The following is a 14,273-nucleotide window of genomic DNA, read 5'->3' as shown; positions in this document are numbered from 1 at the left end:
TGAGAATGATCAGCCATGATCTCATTCAATGGCGGTGCTGGCTCGAGGGGCCGAATGGCGTCCTCCTGCACCTATTGTCTATTGTCTATTATATGGGACCATACCTAATCCTGATCTATTCCAACTCCAATGCCATTTACTTCCCCTCCACACCCCTCCCCATCGCACCTCTCCCCTCCCCACGCCTCCTCTCCCCACCCCTCCTCGTCCCTTCCCCTCCCTATGCTTCCCTTCATCCCTCCTCTCACCTCCCCTCCCCGCCTATCCACTCCTCTTCCCACCCCTCCACTTCCGTACCCCATCCATCTTCCCCATCTCCGTCTCCCCCCAACTCGCCCTCTTCCCCCCTTCATTCCTCCCCATCCCTCCTATCCCCTCCCTCTCCCTCCTCTCACCACATTCCCTCCAGCCCCCATCCCCTCCATTGCCTCCTCTTCTCTCCTCTCCTCTCGTCAACGAGCTCAAATACTATATCTAGTCAGGACTTTCCTTTATTGACTTGACACCGATATGAGCTCAGAAACTGTTTCCAGTCAGGACGTTTCGTTTATTGACAAGACCCCCTCTCACTGTCCCGGGGCCCGCTTAGTCGGAATTACCGGCGTCCAGAAGCCCCAGCCTCAGCTCGCACTGATAGATGTTGGTGACCCAGGAGAGCAGGGCTAGTCCGGGCAATGTCCCGTCGTCCCTGGTCATCCGAAAGCCCTGTGCCCGGTAGAGCCGGATGGCGGGCTGCTGGGGTGTGGAGGTGTGGAGGACGCACTCTCGGCAGCCGCCATCCCGGGCGAACTCCAGCACCCGGCGGGTCAGTCTGCGGCCCAGACCCAGGCCCCGGCATCGCCGGTCGACCGAGAGGCGGAGGAGCTGGCAGCATCCCGGCTGCCCCTTGGCCTCCTGCGCCGCCACCACCCCCCGCAGCCCAACGCCTCCTCCCTCCTCCTCCACCACCCAGAACCCCGCCCCCGGCCTCCTCACGTACGTCCCCTCAATGTCCGCCATGTCCGCCTCGAGCGTCTCCCTCACGTACCCGACGTACATCTGGCGGCAGGCCAGGTAGAGCAGGGCTAGCAGCACAACGACGGTCAGAGCGGCCCAGGCCAGTGACCAGCCGGCTCCGTAGACGACGGCCCCGGCAGCCAGGATGAGGCAGACAGCGGCGGGCGACTGCAGGACCCAGCGGAAGGCCGGCCAAGGCATGTCCATCAGCCCCTCCGAGAAGATCCTGCGGGCCTCCGGCGAGTCGCCGGCCCGGAATGGGCGCACGGTGAAGTGAGGACCCGCTCCGGCCTTGTGGGCGGCCGCCATGGTCCAGCGAGTTGCTGGGAGGAGGAAGAGCTTCGGCCTGAGGAAGAGGAGTGGTCCGGATCTGCAGAGAGGGAAAGATCAAGTGAGACAGAGGTTCATATGCATCTCCTATAAACCCATAGAGTCAAAAAGGCAGCTAGCTTCATCAGAGGCGCACACCACCCTAAAATAGGGTCTCGACCCGAAACGTCGCCCATTCCTTCTCTCCCGAGATGCTGCCTGTCCTGCTGAGTTACTCCAGCATTTTGTGAATAAATACTCTGAACACACACTCATTTCACACCTCGCATCGGGAAGAAAGTACAAGAGCCCGAGAACTGCAACGTCCAGGTTCAGGAACAGTTACTTCCTTTCAGCCATTGGGCTATTAAACACTACAATTTCAAATAAGATCTGAACTACACAGACGATTATTGTTATTATTGCACTATTATGATTTGTATGTTTTTTATGTGTACGTATGTGTGTGCGTGTGGATTACATTTCGCTGCTCCTCCCCTCGCCTTTTACAACAACCTTTAGTCCCCTTTACGACTCCAAACTTTGTCACTGTCTCCACCCAGATGCCAATGATTTCGCTGGAATTTAGAAGACTGAGAGGGGATCTTAAGGAAACATTTAAAATTCTTAAGGGGTTGGAGAGGCTAGATGCGGGAAGATTGTTCCCGATGTTGGGGAAGTACAGAACAAGGGGTCACAGCTTATGAATAAGGGGGAAGTCTTTTAGGAACGAGATGAGAAAACATTTCTTCACACAGAGTGGTGAGTCTGTGGAATTCTCTGCCACAGAAGGTAGTTGAGGCCAGTCCATTGGCTATATTTAAGAGGGAGTTAGATGTGGCCCTTGTGGCTAAAGGGATCAGGGGGTATGGAGAGAAGGCAGGTACAGGATACTGAGTTGGATGATCAGCCATGATCATATTGAATGGCGGTGCAGGCTCGAAGGGCCGAATGGCCTACTCCCGCACCTATTTTCTATGTTTCTATGTTTTGCTATGATTTCTCCCCATACCATCCGCCTTCACCTGCAAGGTTCCGCTGGGGTGGAGGGCAAGAGGATAGCTTCCTCCTCCTCCGCTTCACCTATCTCCTGATCCCCACACACACCCCGTCGCCCCTAAGATCATCCTGTGCAGGGAATGGATGCCTGCTGCCTCCCCAGCATTGATTTGCAGGATTCACCCTCCCCTTCTGCCTCCATCTCTCCACGCCCCCACCCCCTCCCCGGCCGCCCGCTGAACGCCTGGGTAGTCGGACGCCCCGCGGTGGGACAGGGGATGGGGTTGGTTGACCTTGTGTTACCCCTGGATGGGGGAGCCGAGGGTGGGAGGGAGCAGGAGGTGCCTCGACCCTCACTGCCACTCGCTGCGCTGTCCTCGAATTCGACGTGATCCGGCAGATGGTGTCCGGTTAAAGATTAACAGCCCGTCGAATCTGGACTCTACGACCGACCGTCCTGGGACAAAGTAGAGAGGTTTCTGCTGGACACAGGTTTCGGGCGGGGGGGGGGGGGGGAGGGGGGGGAGGGGCAGCGGAGCTTCACCCCTGGCTATCCCTCTGTCCCACATCTCACACTCCCCTCCCCTCCCCAAACATTCGCCCCTCTTCCCCTCAAACCTCCACCCCCGATTTCACCCTCCCCCAATGCCTCCCCCGAAACCTCATCTCCCTCCACCTCCCTCCCCTCCCACACCTCCCTCAAACATCCCAAATTTCATCCTCCCCACCCCCCACACCTTCTCTCAAACCTAGTCTTTCCACACATTCCTCCCCCCGACACCTCCCTCGAAATCCTTCTTTGAACCGCACCTTCTACACTAACCTCCCCCCACATGTCCTCCCAAATCTCCCCCTCTCCCTGCACCACCCCCTTACCTGACCCTCCCTCTGCAAGGAGGGAGCGCCGTGATAGGGGTGAAGTGGAGGGAACGCCATAGGGGAGGAGGCGAGGAGGGAGCGCCACAGGGGAGGAGGCGAGGAGAGAGTTCCACAGGAGAGGCGGCGAGGAGGGAGCGCCGTGATAGGGGCGAGTTGGAGGGAGTTCCACAGGAGAGGCGGCGAGGAGGGAGCGCCGTGATAGGGGCGAGTTGGAGGGAGTACCACAGGAGAGGCGGCGAGGAGGGAGCGCCGTGATAGGGGCGAGTTGGAGGGAGTACCACAGGAGAGGCGGCGAGGAGGGAGCGCCGCAGGAAGGGCAGAGTTTAGGGCGAGATCTCAAAAATAGTATCTTTTTATCTCGCTCGGATGGGGGCAAGATAAGTTTATATTCATTGCTGCAACCTAAAGCGAATAAAGACTGCGTGTTACATTGTGTAATCCAATATCACTACATACGTATCAATAAAAACAATTGCTTTTCAATTTCTAGGGCCACGCGCGGTGAAACTGAGATCGCGCGTTCTTCATTGACAACTGTGCCAGTTTACTATGGGAAGGTTACATGGAAACACTCTTTAAGCTCAACATTTTCCCCTTCGCCTCTCCTCACCGCCCCATCCCTCCCATCTCCCCCCTGACCCACACCAATTAACTCACAGAGCTCCGGCCTGAGGGTTAGTTTAGATTATTGCCCACCTCCACCATTTCCTCTGGCACCTTGTTCCATGTGCTCACCGTTATCTTTGTGAAAAGGTTGCCCCTCAGATTGCTTTTATATCTTTCCCCTCTCGACTTAAACCGACGCCTCACTCGGAACATAAGTTTTAGACCTGCCAACCCCGGGGAAAAGACCGACTATTTATCGTATCTATGTCCCTCATGAGTGTGTATATAACCCCACAAAAAAAGTACCAATCTCTGCTTATCAAATCCCATTTAACCGCACTTTCAAGAGCTTTCAAGCTTTCTCTCACGAGTCAAGAGTGTTTGATTATATGTATCCACAACGGAACAATATACTTTTTACTTTTTGCAGATTAACAGGTCTGCAAACGCAATCACACACATATACAAATATGTAATATATGGAAATACAATAAATTATTAACCATTGTATCAGATAATCATAATAATACATAAACAAAGTCCATTGTGAAAGCAAAGACACAATCAATACAGATGTGTTGGAAGGAACTGCAGATGCTGGTTTACTCCGAAAATAGACACACAACGCTGGAGTAACTCAGACAGCATCTCTGGAGAGAAGGGATGTCTGAAGAAGGGTCTCGCCCCAAAACGTCACCCATTCCTTCTCTCCAGAGATGCTGCCTGTCCCGCTTAGTCACTCCAGCATTTTGTGTCTATCTACACAATCCATAGAAGATCTAGTTGTTGAGTTTAATGCAAGTGTAGTGTTCAAGAGCTGGATGTTCACTGGGCAAGTGTTCATCTAGCTATTCCTTAAATGCTGTGAGAATCTCTGCCTCCACCACTGGCTGAAAAACACCCCCCTCTGATCCCCACAACCTTTTACTCATTACTCTAAACCTGTGCACTCTGGTTTTAGATACAGACTGCCCTTAACATCTTAGATCTCATTAGTAGATCACTGGTTATTGATATTGGTGTATTATTGCCTCATGTGCCGAGATATTTTTTACGTGCTCTCCCAGCAAAACATCCATACATGATGCTATCATGCACAAAATAGCATTTCAGCTACAGAGAAAGTGAAGATGAAAGGATTGCTTTGACAGCACCAAGGTAAATTTGAGAATCGGAAACACATTCTTAGCTTATAAGAGCTTTGAGGCCTTTCAAAGGGGATATTGTTGTATTGTGTTGCAGTCTGTCCAACACTCACACATTTTATTTTAGTTTTATTATGGTCGCCAGTACCGAGGTATAGTCAAAAATGGTGTAGCAGGAAATGTTGTGCTTTACCCGTACCCTATATCTGACTTTACTCGGATAGGCACAGACACAAAAATAAAAGTTCGTCGATCAGTGGTGAATCTATCGAACCAGTTCACCTGATCGATTCACATCGGGAAACTGTCCGCGTAGACCCAAACTGCTTCAACAACCCATAGTACTTCCATCATATTTGAACTAAATCATTAATCGGTGTCTCTGTAACCTTCCATCTTTGACTTTCCACAGAGCTAACTTTAACCTTATGTTTCTTGATGTTTTTAAAATCTCTCTCCCATATATCTAACAAACAGATACCACAAATGTCGACATCCCTGTAGTGAGAATTGATTCCACTCGTTAAATTGAGTCTACTTGTTAAACAGGTCGTTCGTTAACCTTGGTAGACTCCCCTGTAAAACACAGTGATATAGAGCACGTGCAATCTCAAGATTGCAACAGATAAGAACCTGGACAGAACTGTGAAGGACTACCCCACCTTCCCAATAGACAAGAAATCCTGCTTGTACGTGGGGAGGCCGGGGAGGCCGGTGGGATTCTGGGTGATGGAGAAGGAGGGGTGAGGCGGTGGGCTGCCGGGGGTGGTGGCGGCGCAGGAGGCCGAGGGACAGCCGGGCTGCTGCCAGCTCCTCCGCCTCTCGGTCGACCGGCGATGCAGGGGCCTGGGCCTGGGCCGCAGACTGACCCGCCGGGTGCTGGAGTTCGCCCGGGACGGCGGCTAGCGAGAGTGCATCCTGCGCACCACCACCGCCCAGCTTCCCGCCACCCGGCTTTACCGGGCCCAGGGCTTTCAGGTGACCAGGGATAAGGTACCATTGCCCGAACAGGCCCTGCTCTCCTGGTTCACCAACATCTACCTGTGCGGCACGAGGCTGGGGCCACATGCAGGTTGAATGTGTTCCGGGACACGTGGGGCGTTGACATATCGATAAATGAAACTTTCCAACGAGATTTAGTCTCGCAGCTCATTGTTGTTCGGAGCGATGGTGGTGGGGGATGTGGCGTGTGGGAAGGGGAGGGGACTGGAGGGGTGGTGTGGGGAGTGGAGGTGAAGGCAGTGGCAGCAGATCGAGGTGGCGGATGGTCCCATATGCAGTTCATGATGAACTCCTTAAACGGGGGTGCAGGAAGCAATTGCAGATGCTGGTTTAGATCAGCATCTGCAGTTCCTTTCTACACTTTAAACCGGGGTCATGGTATATCTCCGAAGATTTGTCCTAGGCCCGGCACCTCTTCACTCTGGGAATAAGGGCTGCAAAAAGAAATATCACCAATCCATGTTCTGCAGAGACGGCGTCTGACCCACTGAAGTACTCCGGTACTTTGTGTTCTACGCAAGATGCCAGCATCTACAGTTCCTTGTGTTTGCAAGACTATACTTTCTTGGAAGATTGAGGTGATACGGCATGTCAACTAATATGTAAAAAGAAACTGCAGATGCTGGTTTAAACTGAAGATAGACACAAAATGTTGGGGTAACTCCGCGGGACAGGCAGCATCTCGGGATAGAAAGAATGCGTGACGTTTCGGGTCAAGACCCTTCTTCAGAGTACGTCAACGAATATGTTCTTCAACGTCCACAGGTGTACAGTCGAGAGCATATTGACTGGTTGCATCGCGGCCTGGTTTGGCAACACGACGCATAGGAATGAATGTAGTTATAGAGAATGGTAGACACTGCCCGATCCATCAGGGGTTCTGACCTTTCCACTATCGAAAGGATCAATAGAAGACGCTCTCTTCAAAGGCCACCACTATCAGGTTCAGCATCATGAACATTACACAGCACCAACCTCAACAAGGAACTTCTATTGAATGGTTTGGGTTGCACTTGGGACCTTGGACTTCATTTTGCACGTATTGTGATTATTAATTTATTCATTTGTGCTAGATTATAGATTATCCATGTGCTTTGTGTTTACAGGTATGTAAGAATTTAATTGTTCCATTCTCAGTGTAAGTGACAGTTAAAGACGCTTGATTACTTGACTCTATTCTTTTGAAATTCTTCTTTACTGCAACCAAAATGGCCCGTAAATCCAATAACACAGATAACATGTAATAATAAAAAATGCAAGAAGTTAATGACCATCATACCAGTGCCAGGGGTTATGGGAAGAAGGCAGGAGAATTGGGTTAGAAGGGAGGGGTAGATCAGCCACGATTGAATGGCGGAGTAGACGTGACCGGATGTAAGGCCGAAGGCCTAATTCTACTCCGATCACTTATGAAGTTATGAACCATGAGCTTGCATTGCTGTGGGAAGGATGTCGTTAAGCTGCAAAGGATGCAGAAAAGATTCACCAGGGTGTTGCCGGGTCAGGAGGGCTTGTGGTATCAGGAGAGGTTGGAGAGGCTGTGGATTATTTTCCATGGGGTGAATGAAGCTGAGGGGTGATCTGAAACAAGTTTATAAAATGAGGAGTGTCGCAAATAAGAGGGGTGGTCGCAGCCATTTTCCCTGAGGGTACGGGAATTTAAAACAAGAGGAGGTAGTCGACTCGAATGGAGATTATTACCATACTCACGGGTACAGATCCATTATAAATATTGCTCGCAGCAGCATCACAAGCACATAAACTCAGGCAACACACAAAAAACATAAATTGTATATAAATTCAATTCAAACTGTAGCTTAATTGACGATAGGCACAAAATGCTGGAGAAACTCAGCGGGACAGGCAGCATCTCGGGAGAGAAGGAATGGGTGACGTTTCGGGTCGAGACCTTTCTTCAAACGTCGGTACACCCCCAGCATCGTCCCAGTCCGTGCTCCCTACCACCATTCCTCCTGCCCATCCCCTCTCCATGCATTCAAAGCAGGACAGGCAACGAGGGACACCTACGCCAGCAAGCCAAACTCGCACGGCAGGTAGAGCCACGAGAAAGGTACAGAGTTCTCGGCATCGTTGCGCAAGAATTGCAGTTAAAGTACGCTGTCCACAATAAGGTAGTTCAGAGAATAGACAATAGACAATAGGTGCAGGAGGAGGCCATTCGGCCCTTGGAGCCAGCACCGCCATTCAATATGATCATGGCTACCCCGTTCCCGCCTTCTCCCTATACCCCGTGACTCCGCTATCCTTAAGAGCACTATCTCGCTCTCTCTTGAAAGCATCCAGAGAATTGGCCTCCACTGCATTCTGAGGCAGAGAATTCCACAGATTTACAACTCTCTGACTGAAAAAGTTTTTCCTCGCCGCTCTAAATGGTCTACCCCTTATTCTTAAACTGTGCCCCCTGGTTCTGGACTCTCCCAACATTGGGAACATATTTCCTGCCTCTAGCGTGTCCAATCCCTTAATAATCTTATATGTTTTAATAAGATCCGCTCTCATCCTTCTAAATTCCAGTGTATACAAGCCTAGTCGCTCTAGTCTTTCAAGATACGACAGACCCGCCATTCCGGGAATTAACCTGGTGAAACTACGCTGCACTCCCTCAATAGCAAGAATGTCCTTCCTCACATTTGGAGACCGAAACTGCACACAATACTCCGGGTGCGGTCTCACTAGGGCCCTGTACAACTGCAGAATGACCTCTTTGTTCCTATACTCAACTCCTCGTCATAAAGTCCAACATGCCATTAGCTTTCTTCACTGCCTGCTGTACCTGCCTGCTAACTTTAAGTGACTGATGAACAAGGACACCCAGATCTCTTTGTACTTCCCCATTTCCTAACTTGACACCATTCAGATAATAATCTGCCTTCCTATTCTTACCAGCAAAGTGGCTAAGCTCACATTTATCCACATTACACTGCATCTGCCATGCATCTGCCCACTCATCCAACCTGTCCAAGTCACCCTGCATCTTCATAGCATTCTCCTCACAGTTCACACTGCCACCCAGCTTTGTGTCATCCGCAAATTTGCTAATGTTACTTTTAATCCCTTCATCTAAGTCAATAACGTATATTGTAAATAGCTGCGGTCCCAGCACCGTGCCTTGCGGTACCCAATTAATCACTGCCTGCCATTCTGAAAGGGACCCATTTATCCCTACGCTTTGTTTCCTGTCTGTCAACCAATTTTCTATCCATTTTCTATCCATTAAAACTTATCATATTATGATCACTACCTCCTAATGGCTCTTTTACCTTGAGCTCCCTTATCAAATCCGGTTCATTACACAACACTAAATCCTCCCTACCCCCAATACCATGTGCTCTAATCTTGCCCTATAATCTCCTACGTGGGAACTTATAAAATGTTTTCTGACAGTCCATGTACACTACATCCACTGGCTCTCCCCTGTCAATTTTCCTCGTTACATCCTCAAAAAATGCCAGAAGATTAGTCAAGCATGATTTTCCCTTCATAAATCCACGCTGACTCGGAACGATCCTGTTACTGCTATCTAAGTGTTCCGCAATTTCTTCTTTTATAATTTACTCCAACACCCCCCCCCCCCCCCCCCCCCCCCACCACTGGTCTATAATTTCCTGTTTTCTCTCTCACTCCTTTCTTAAAAAGTGGGATAACATTAGCTACCCTTCAATTCTTCACACAAAGAGTGGTGAGTCTGTGGAATTCTCTGCCACAGATGGTAGTTGAGGCCGGTTCATTGGCTATATTTAAGAGGGAGTTAGATGTGGCCCTTTTTGCTAAAGGGATCAGGGGGTATGGAGAGAAGGCAGGTACAGGTTACTGAGCTGGATGATCAGCCATGATCATATTGAATGGCGGTGCAGGCTCGAAGGGCCGAATGGCCTACTCCTGCACCTATTTTCTATGTTTCTATGTTTCTATGTTTCTATTCACAGGAACTGATCCTGAATCTGTAGAACATTGGAAAATGATCACCAATGCGTCCACGATTTCTAGAGCCACTTCCTTAAATACTCTGGGATGCAGACCATCAGGCTCTGGGGATTTATCAGTCTACCCAACACCATTTCCTTCCTGATGTGAATTTCCTTCAGTTCCTCCGTTACCCTAGGACGTCTGTCCACTAGAACGTCTGGGAGATTGTTTGTGTCTTCCTTAGTGAAGACAGATCCAAAGTACCTGTTCAACTCGTCTGCCATTTCCTTGTTCCCCATAATAAATTCACCTGCGTCTGTCTTCAAGGGACCCACATTCATCTTAACTATTTTTTTCCTCTTCACATACCTAAAGAAGCGTTTACTATCCTTTATATTATTGGCTAGCTTACTTTCGTACCTCATCTTTTCTCCCCGTATTGCCTTTTCAGTTATCTCCTGTTGCTCTTTAAAAGAGTCCCAATCCTCTGGCTTCCCGCTCATCTTTGCTATGTTATACTTCTTCTCTTATTTTTTATACTGTCCTTGACTTCCCTTGTCAGCCACGGTCGTCTCTTACTCCCCTTAGAATCTTTCTTCCTCTTTAGAATGAACTGATCCTGCACCTTCTGTATTATTCCCAGAAATACCTGCCATTGTTGTTCCACCGTCTTCCCTGCTAGGGTCTCTTTCCAGTCAACTCTGGCCAGCTCCTGCCTCGTGCCTCCATAGTCCCCCTTGCTCAACTGCAATACTGACACTTCCGATTTTCCCTTCTCCCTCTCGAATTGTAGATTAAAACTTATCATATATCACCTGGACACAATTACTGCAAGTGTAGTTCACAGCGGTGTCCCTGCCTTCCTCCATCCTACAGGAGACACACTGCACCAACATGCCTGCCATTTATTCAGTGACAAAAGTCACAAGTCAATGTTCAAACAAACGTAGCCTCCTTGCCTCAGCCTCCTCGCCGGAGACTCTCGAGCCAAATACTCACACTTTATCTCCCAAGCCACTTTACCTCCCAAGGCATTTCACCTCCCAAGGCCGCTCCGCGACAGCTGCACTTACTTTTATCTGCTGCCTGATCAACTACTTTAAACTGACTTCTTCTCTGTGCTCCACGCAAGAAAAACCGGGACAGTACCGGGACTGTACCGGGACTGTACCGGGACAGTACCGGGACAGAACCGCAGCTCATGGAAAGGTTGTTCAGAAGCCTGGTAACAGAGGGGACGAAGCTGTCCCGTGATTCACGTGGGAGGGAATGCTGTTCCTGCAGTTTGCGTGCGACCTCGGTCAGGCGGTGAAGGAAGCTCGGGACAGAGAGGTTGGTGTAGGAATGGGAAGGGGAGTTAAAAGGTTTTGCAACTGGGAGATGCAGCAGGTCTTAGCAGACCGAGCGCAAGTGTTAGGCGAAGCGGTTTCCTAGTCTTGGCCGATGTATTGGAAGCCACATTGGGGAAAAAGGAATGCTGTAGGTGACAATTAAAAGACATTTAGACAGATACATGGATGGGAAAGGTTTGGAGCATTGTGGGCCAAATATGGGGAGCTGGGACCTGCGTAAATGGGACATCTGGTGTGCATGGAAAAGATGGGCCGAATGGCCTGTTTCTCTGCTCTCTGATACTATGCGATTAGTGGAAATGCATGTGAATCTCTGTCTCAATTGACCATTTTCTCTCTACAGATCCAGACCCCTCTCTGCATCTCCTTCTTCAAGCCGGCGTTCCTCCGCCTCCCAGCGACTCCCTGGACCATGGCGACCGCCCGCAAGGCCGGAGGGGGACCCCACTTCACCGTGCGCCCGTTCAGGGCCGGCGACTCGGAGGGTCTGATGGACCTGCCTTGGCCGGCCTTCCGCCGGGCCCTGCTGTCGCCCGCCGCTCCCTGCCTCCTCCTGGCTGCCGGTGCCGCCGTCTTCGGAGCCGGGTGGCCGCTGGCTTGGGCCGCTCTGACTGTCGCCGTGCTGCTAGCCCTTCTCTATCTGGCCTGCCGCCAGGGAGGCCATTCGGCTCTTCGAGCCAGCACCGCCATTCAATGTGATCATGGCTGATCATTCTCAATCAGTACCCCGTTCCTGCCTTCTCCCCATACCCCCTCACTCCGCTATCCTTAAGAGCTCTATCTAGCTCTCTCTTGAATGCATTCAGAACAAGGGGTCACAGTTTAAGGATAAGGGGGAAGTCTTTTAGGACCGAGATGAGAACGTTTTTTTTCACACAGAGAGTGGTGAATCAATAAAGTGGAATTCTCTGCCACAGAAGGTAGTTGAGGCCATTTCATTGGCTATATTTAAAACGGAGTTAGATGTGGCCCTTGTGGCTAAAGGGATCAGGGGGTATGGAGAGAAGGCAGGTACGGGATATTGAGTTTGATGATCAGCCATGGTCATATTGAATGGCGGTGCAGGATCGAAGGGTCGAATGGCCTACTCCTGCACCTATTTTCTATGTTTCTATTCAGAGAATTGGCCTCCACTGCCTTCTGAGGCAGAGAATTCCACAGATTCACAACTCTCTGACTGAAAAAGTTTTTCCTCATTTCCGTTCTAAATGGCCTACCCCTTATTCTTAAACTGTGGCCCCTGGTTCTGGACTCCCCCAACATTGGGAACATGTTTCCTGCCTTTAACGTGTCCAACCCCTTAATAATCTTATACGCTTCGATAAGATCCCCTCTCATCCTTCTAAATTCCAGTGTATGCAAGCCTAGTCGCTCCAGTCTTTCAACATATGACAGTCCCGCCATTCCGGGAATTAACCTAGTAAACCTACGCTGCACGCCCTCAATAGCAAGAATATCTTTCCTGAAATTTAGAGACCAAAACTACACACAGGACTCCAGGTGCGGTCTTATTAGGGCCCTGTACAACTGCAGAAGGACCTCTTTGCTCCTATACTCAACTCCTCTTGTTATGAAGGCCAACATTCCATTGGCTTTCTTCACTGCCTGCTGTACCTGCATGCTTCCTTTCAGTGACTGATGCACTAGGACACCCAGATCTCGTTGTACGTCCCTTTTTCCTAACTTGACACCATTCAGATAATACTCTGCCTTCCTATTCTTACCACCAAAGTGGATAACCTCACACTTATCCACATTAAACTGCATCTGCCATGCATCCGCCCACTCACACATCCTGCCCAAGTCACCCTGCAACCTCATAGCATCTTCCTCACAGTTGACACTACCACCCAGCTTTGTATCATCTGCAAATTTGCTAATGGTACTTTTAATCCCTTCATCCAAGTCATTAATGTATAATGCTGGAAACGGACATGGCGGACATTGAGGGGACGTACGTGAGGAGGCCGGGGTCGGTGTTCTGGGTGGTGGAGGAGGAGGGAGGAGGCGGTGGGCTGCAGGGGGTGGTGCAGGAGGCCGAGGGACAGCCGGGCTGCTGCCAGCTCCTCCGCCTCTCGGTCGACCGGCGATGCCGGGGCTTGGGCCTGGGCCGCAGACTGATCCGCCGGGTGCTGGGGTTCGCCCGGGATGGCGGCTGCCGAGAGTGCGTCCTCCACACCTCCACCGTCCAGCAGCCATCCTGCTCTACCGAGCCCAGGGCTTTCGGGTGACCAGGGACGACAGGACATTGCCCGGACTGGCCCTGCTCTCCTGGGTCACCAACATCTATGAGTGCGAGCTGAGGCTGGGGCTTCTGGACGTCGGTAATTCCGACTAAGCGGGCCCCGGGACTGGGAGAGGGGAACTTGTCAATAAACGAAACGTCCCGACTGGAAACCGTCTCTGAGTTCATTTCGTTGGGGAGGGGAGTCGAGGCAATAAAGGAACGTCCTGACTAGATATATTCTTTGAGTTCATTGGTGAGGGGAGAGGAGAGAAGCGGACGAGATGCCAAGGATTGGGGTGGAGGGGAGGGCTGGGGAGGGGAGGGGAGAGGTGGGGAGGAATGAAGGGAGGGGAGAGAGAGAGAGGAGGGGGGTAGGGGGAGATGGGGAGGGGAAAGAGGAATAGGGAACTACTCCCATCTGGCAGACGTTACAAAGCCTTCTATGCCCGCACCTCCAGACTAAGGAACAGCTTCATCGCAAGAGCTATCGCTGCTCTGAATCGGACCTGCTGAGAGCCCGCCATGATCTGTCACTGCCCCATCTGGCACAACTGACCTGCGTATATGGGACGCAAACCTTTTGCAAAAAAACTTTTTTTGCACTTTACCTTGTACTTTACCCTTTTCTTTTTCCTTTCCCCCCTTTCTTGTTGTTTACATGTTCGCCGTGATCTATTTAAATATTTGACTTGATAGCATCGACACCGAAGCGACAATCAAAATCTCGTTGTACTTGTACAATGACAATAAAGGATATTGTATTGTATTGTTTGAGGGGTGGGGAGGGGAGTAGATGGGCGGGGAGGGATGGGGTGGGGAGGTGAGAGGAGG

At 50.7% G+C, this 14,273-nt stretch overlaps 1 protein-coding gene and 1 pseudogene across 1 annotated transcript; one reads left to right on the top strand and one right to left on the bottom strand.

The window, feature by feature from the left end:
* Nucleotides 1–585: 585 nt before the first annotated feature.
* Nucleotides 586–1,305, bottom strand: LOC144602946 (N-acetyltransferase 8-like). Its single transcript, XM_078416068.1, has one exon. It carries the CDS (start codon nucleotides 1,303–1,305, stop codon nucleotides 586–588), a length of 720 nt encoding a protein of 239 aa, XP_078272194.1.
* A 10,322-nt stretch (nucleotides 1,306–11,627) lies between these two features.
* On the top strand, nucleotides 11,628–13,553 carry LOC144602945 (putative N-acetyltransferase family 8 member 5; annotated as a pseudogene).
* The last annotated feature ends 720 nt before the right edge of the window (nucleotides 13,554–14,273 follow it).

Source organism: Rhinoraja longicauda, chromosome 19, assembly GCF_053455715.1.
Source record: "Rhinoraja longicauda isolate Sanriku21f chromosome 19, sRhiLon1.1, whole genome shotgun sequence".
Lineage (NCBI taxonomy): Eukaryota > Metazoa > Chordata > Chondrichthyes > Rajiformes > Arhynchobatidae > Rhinoraja > Rhinoraja longicauda.
This window is presented reverse-complemented; position numbering and strand designations above follow the sequence as displayed.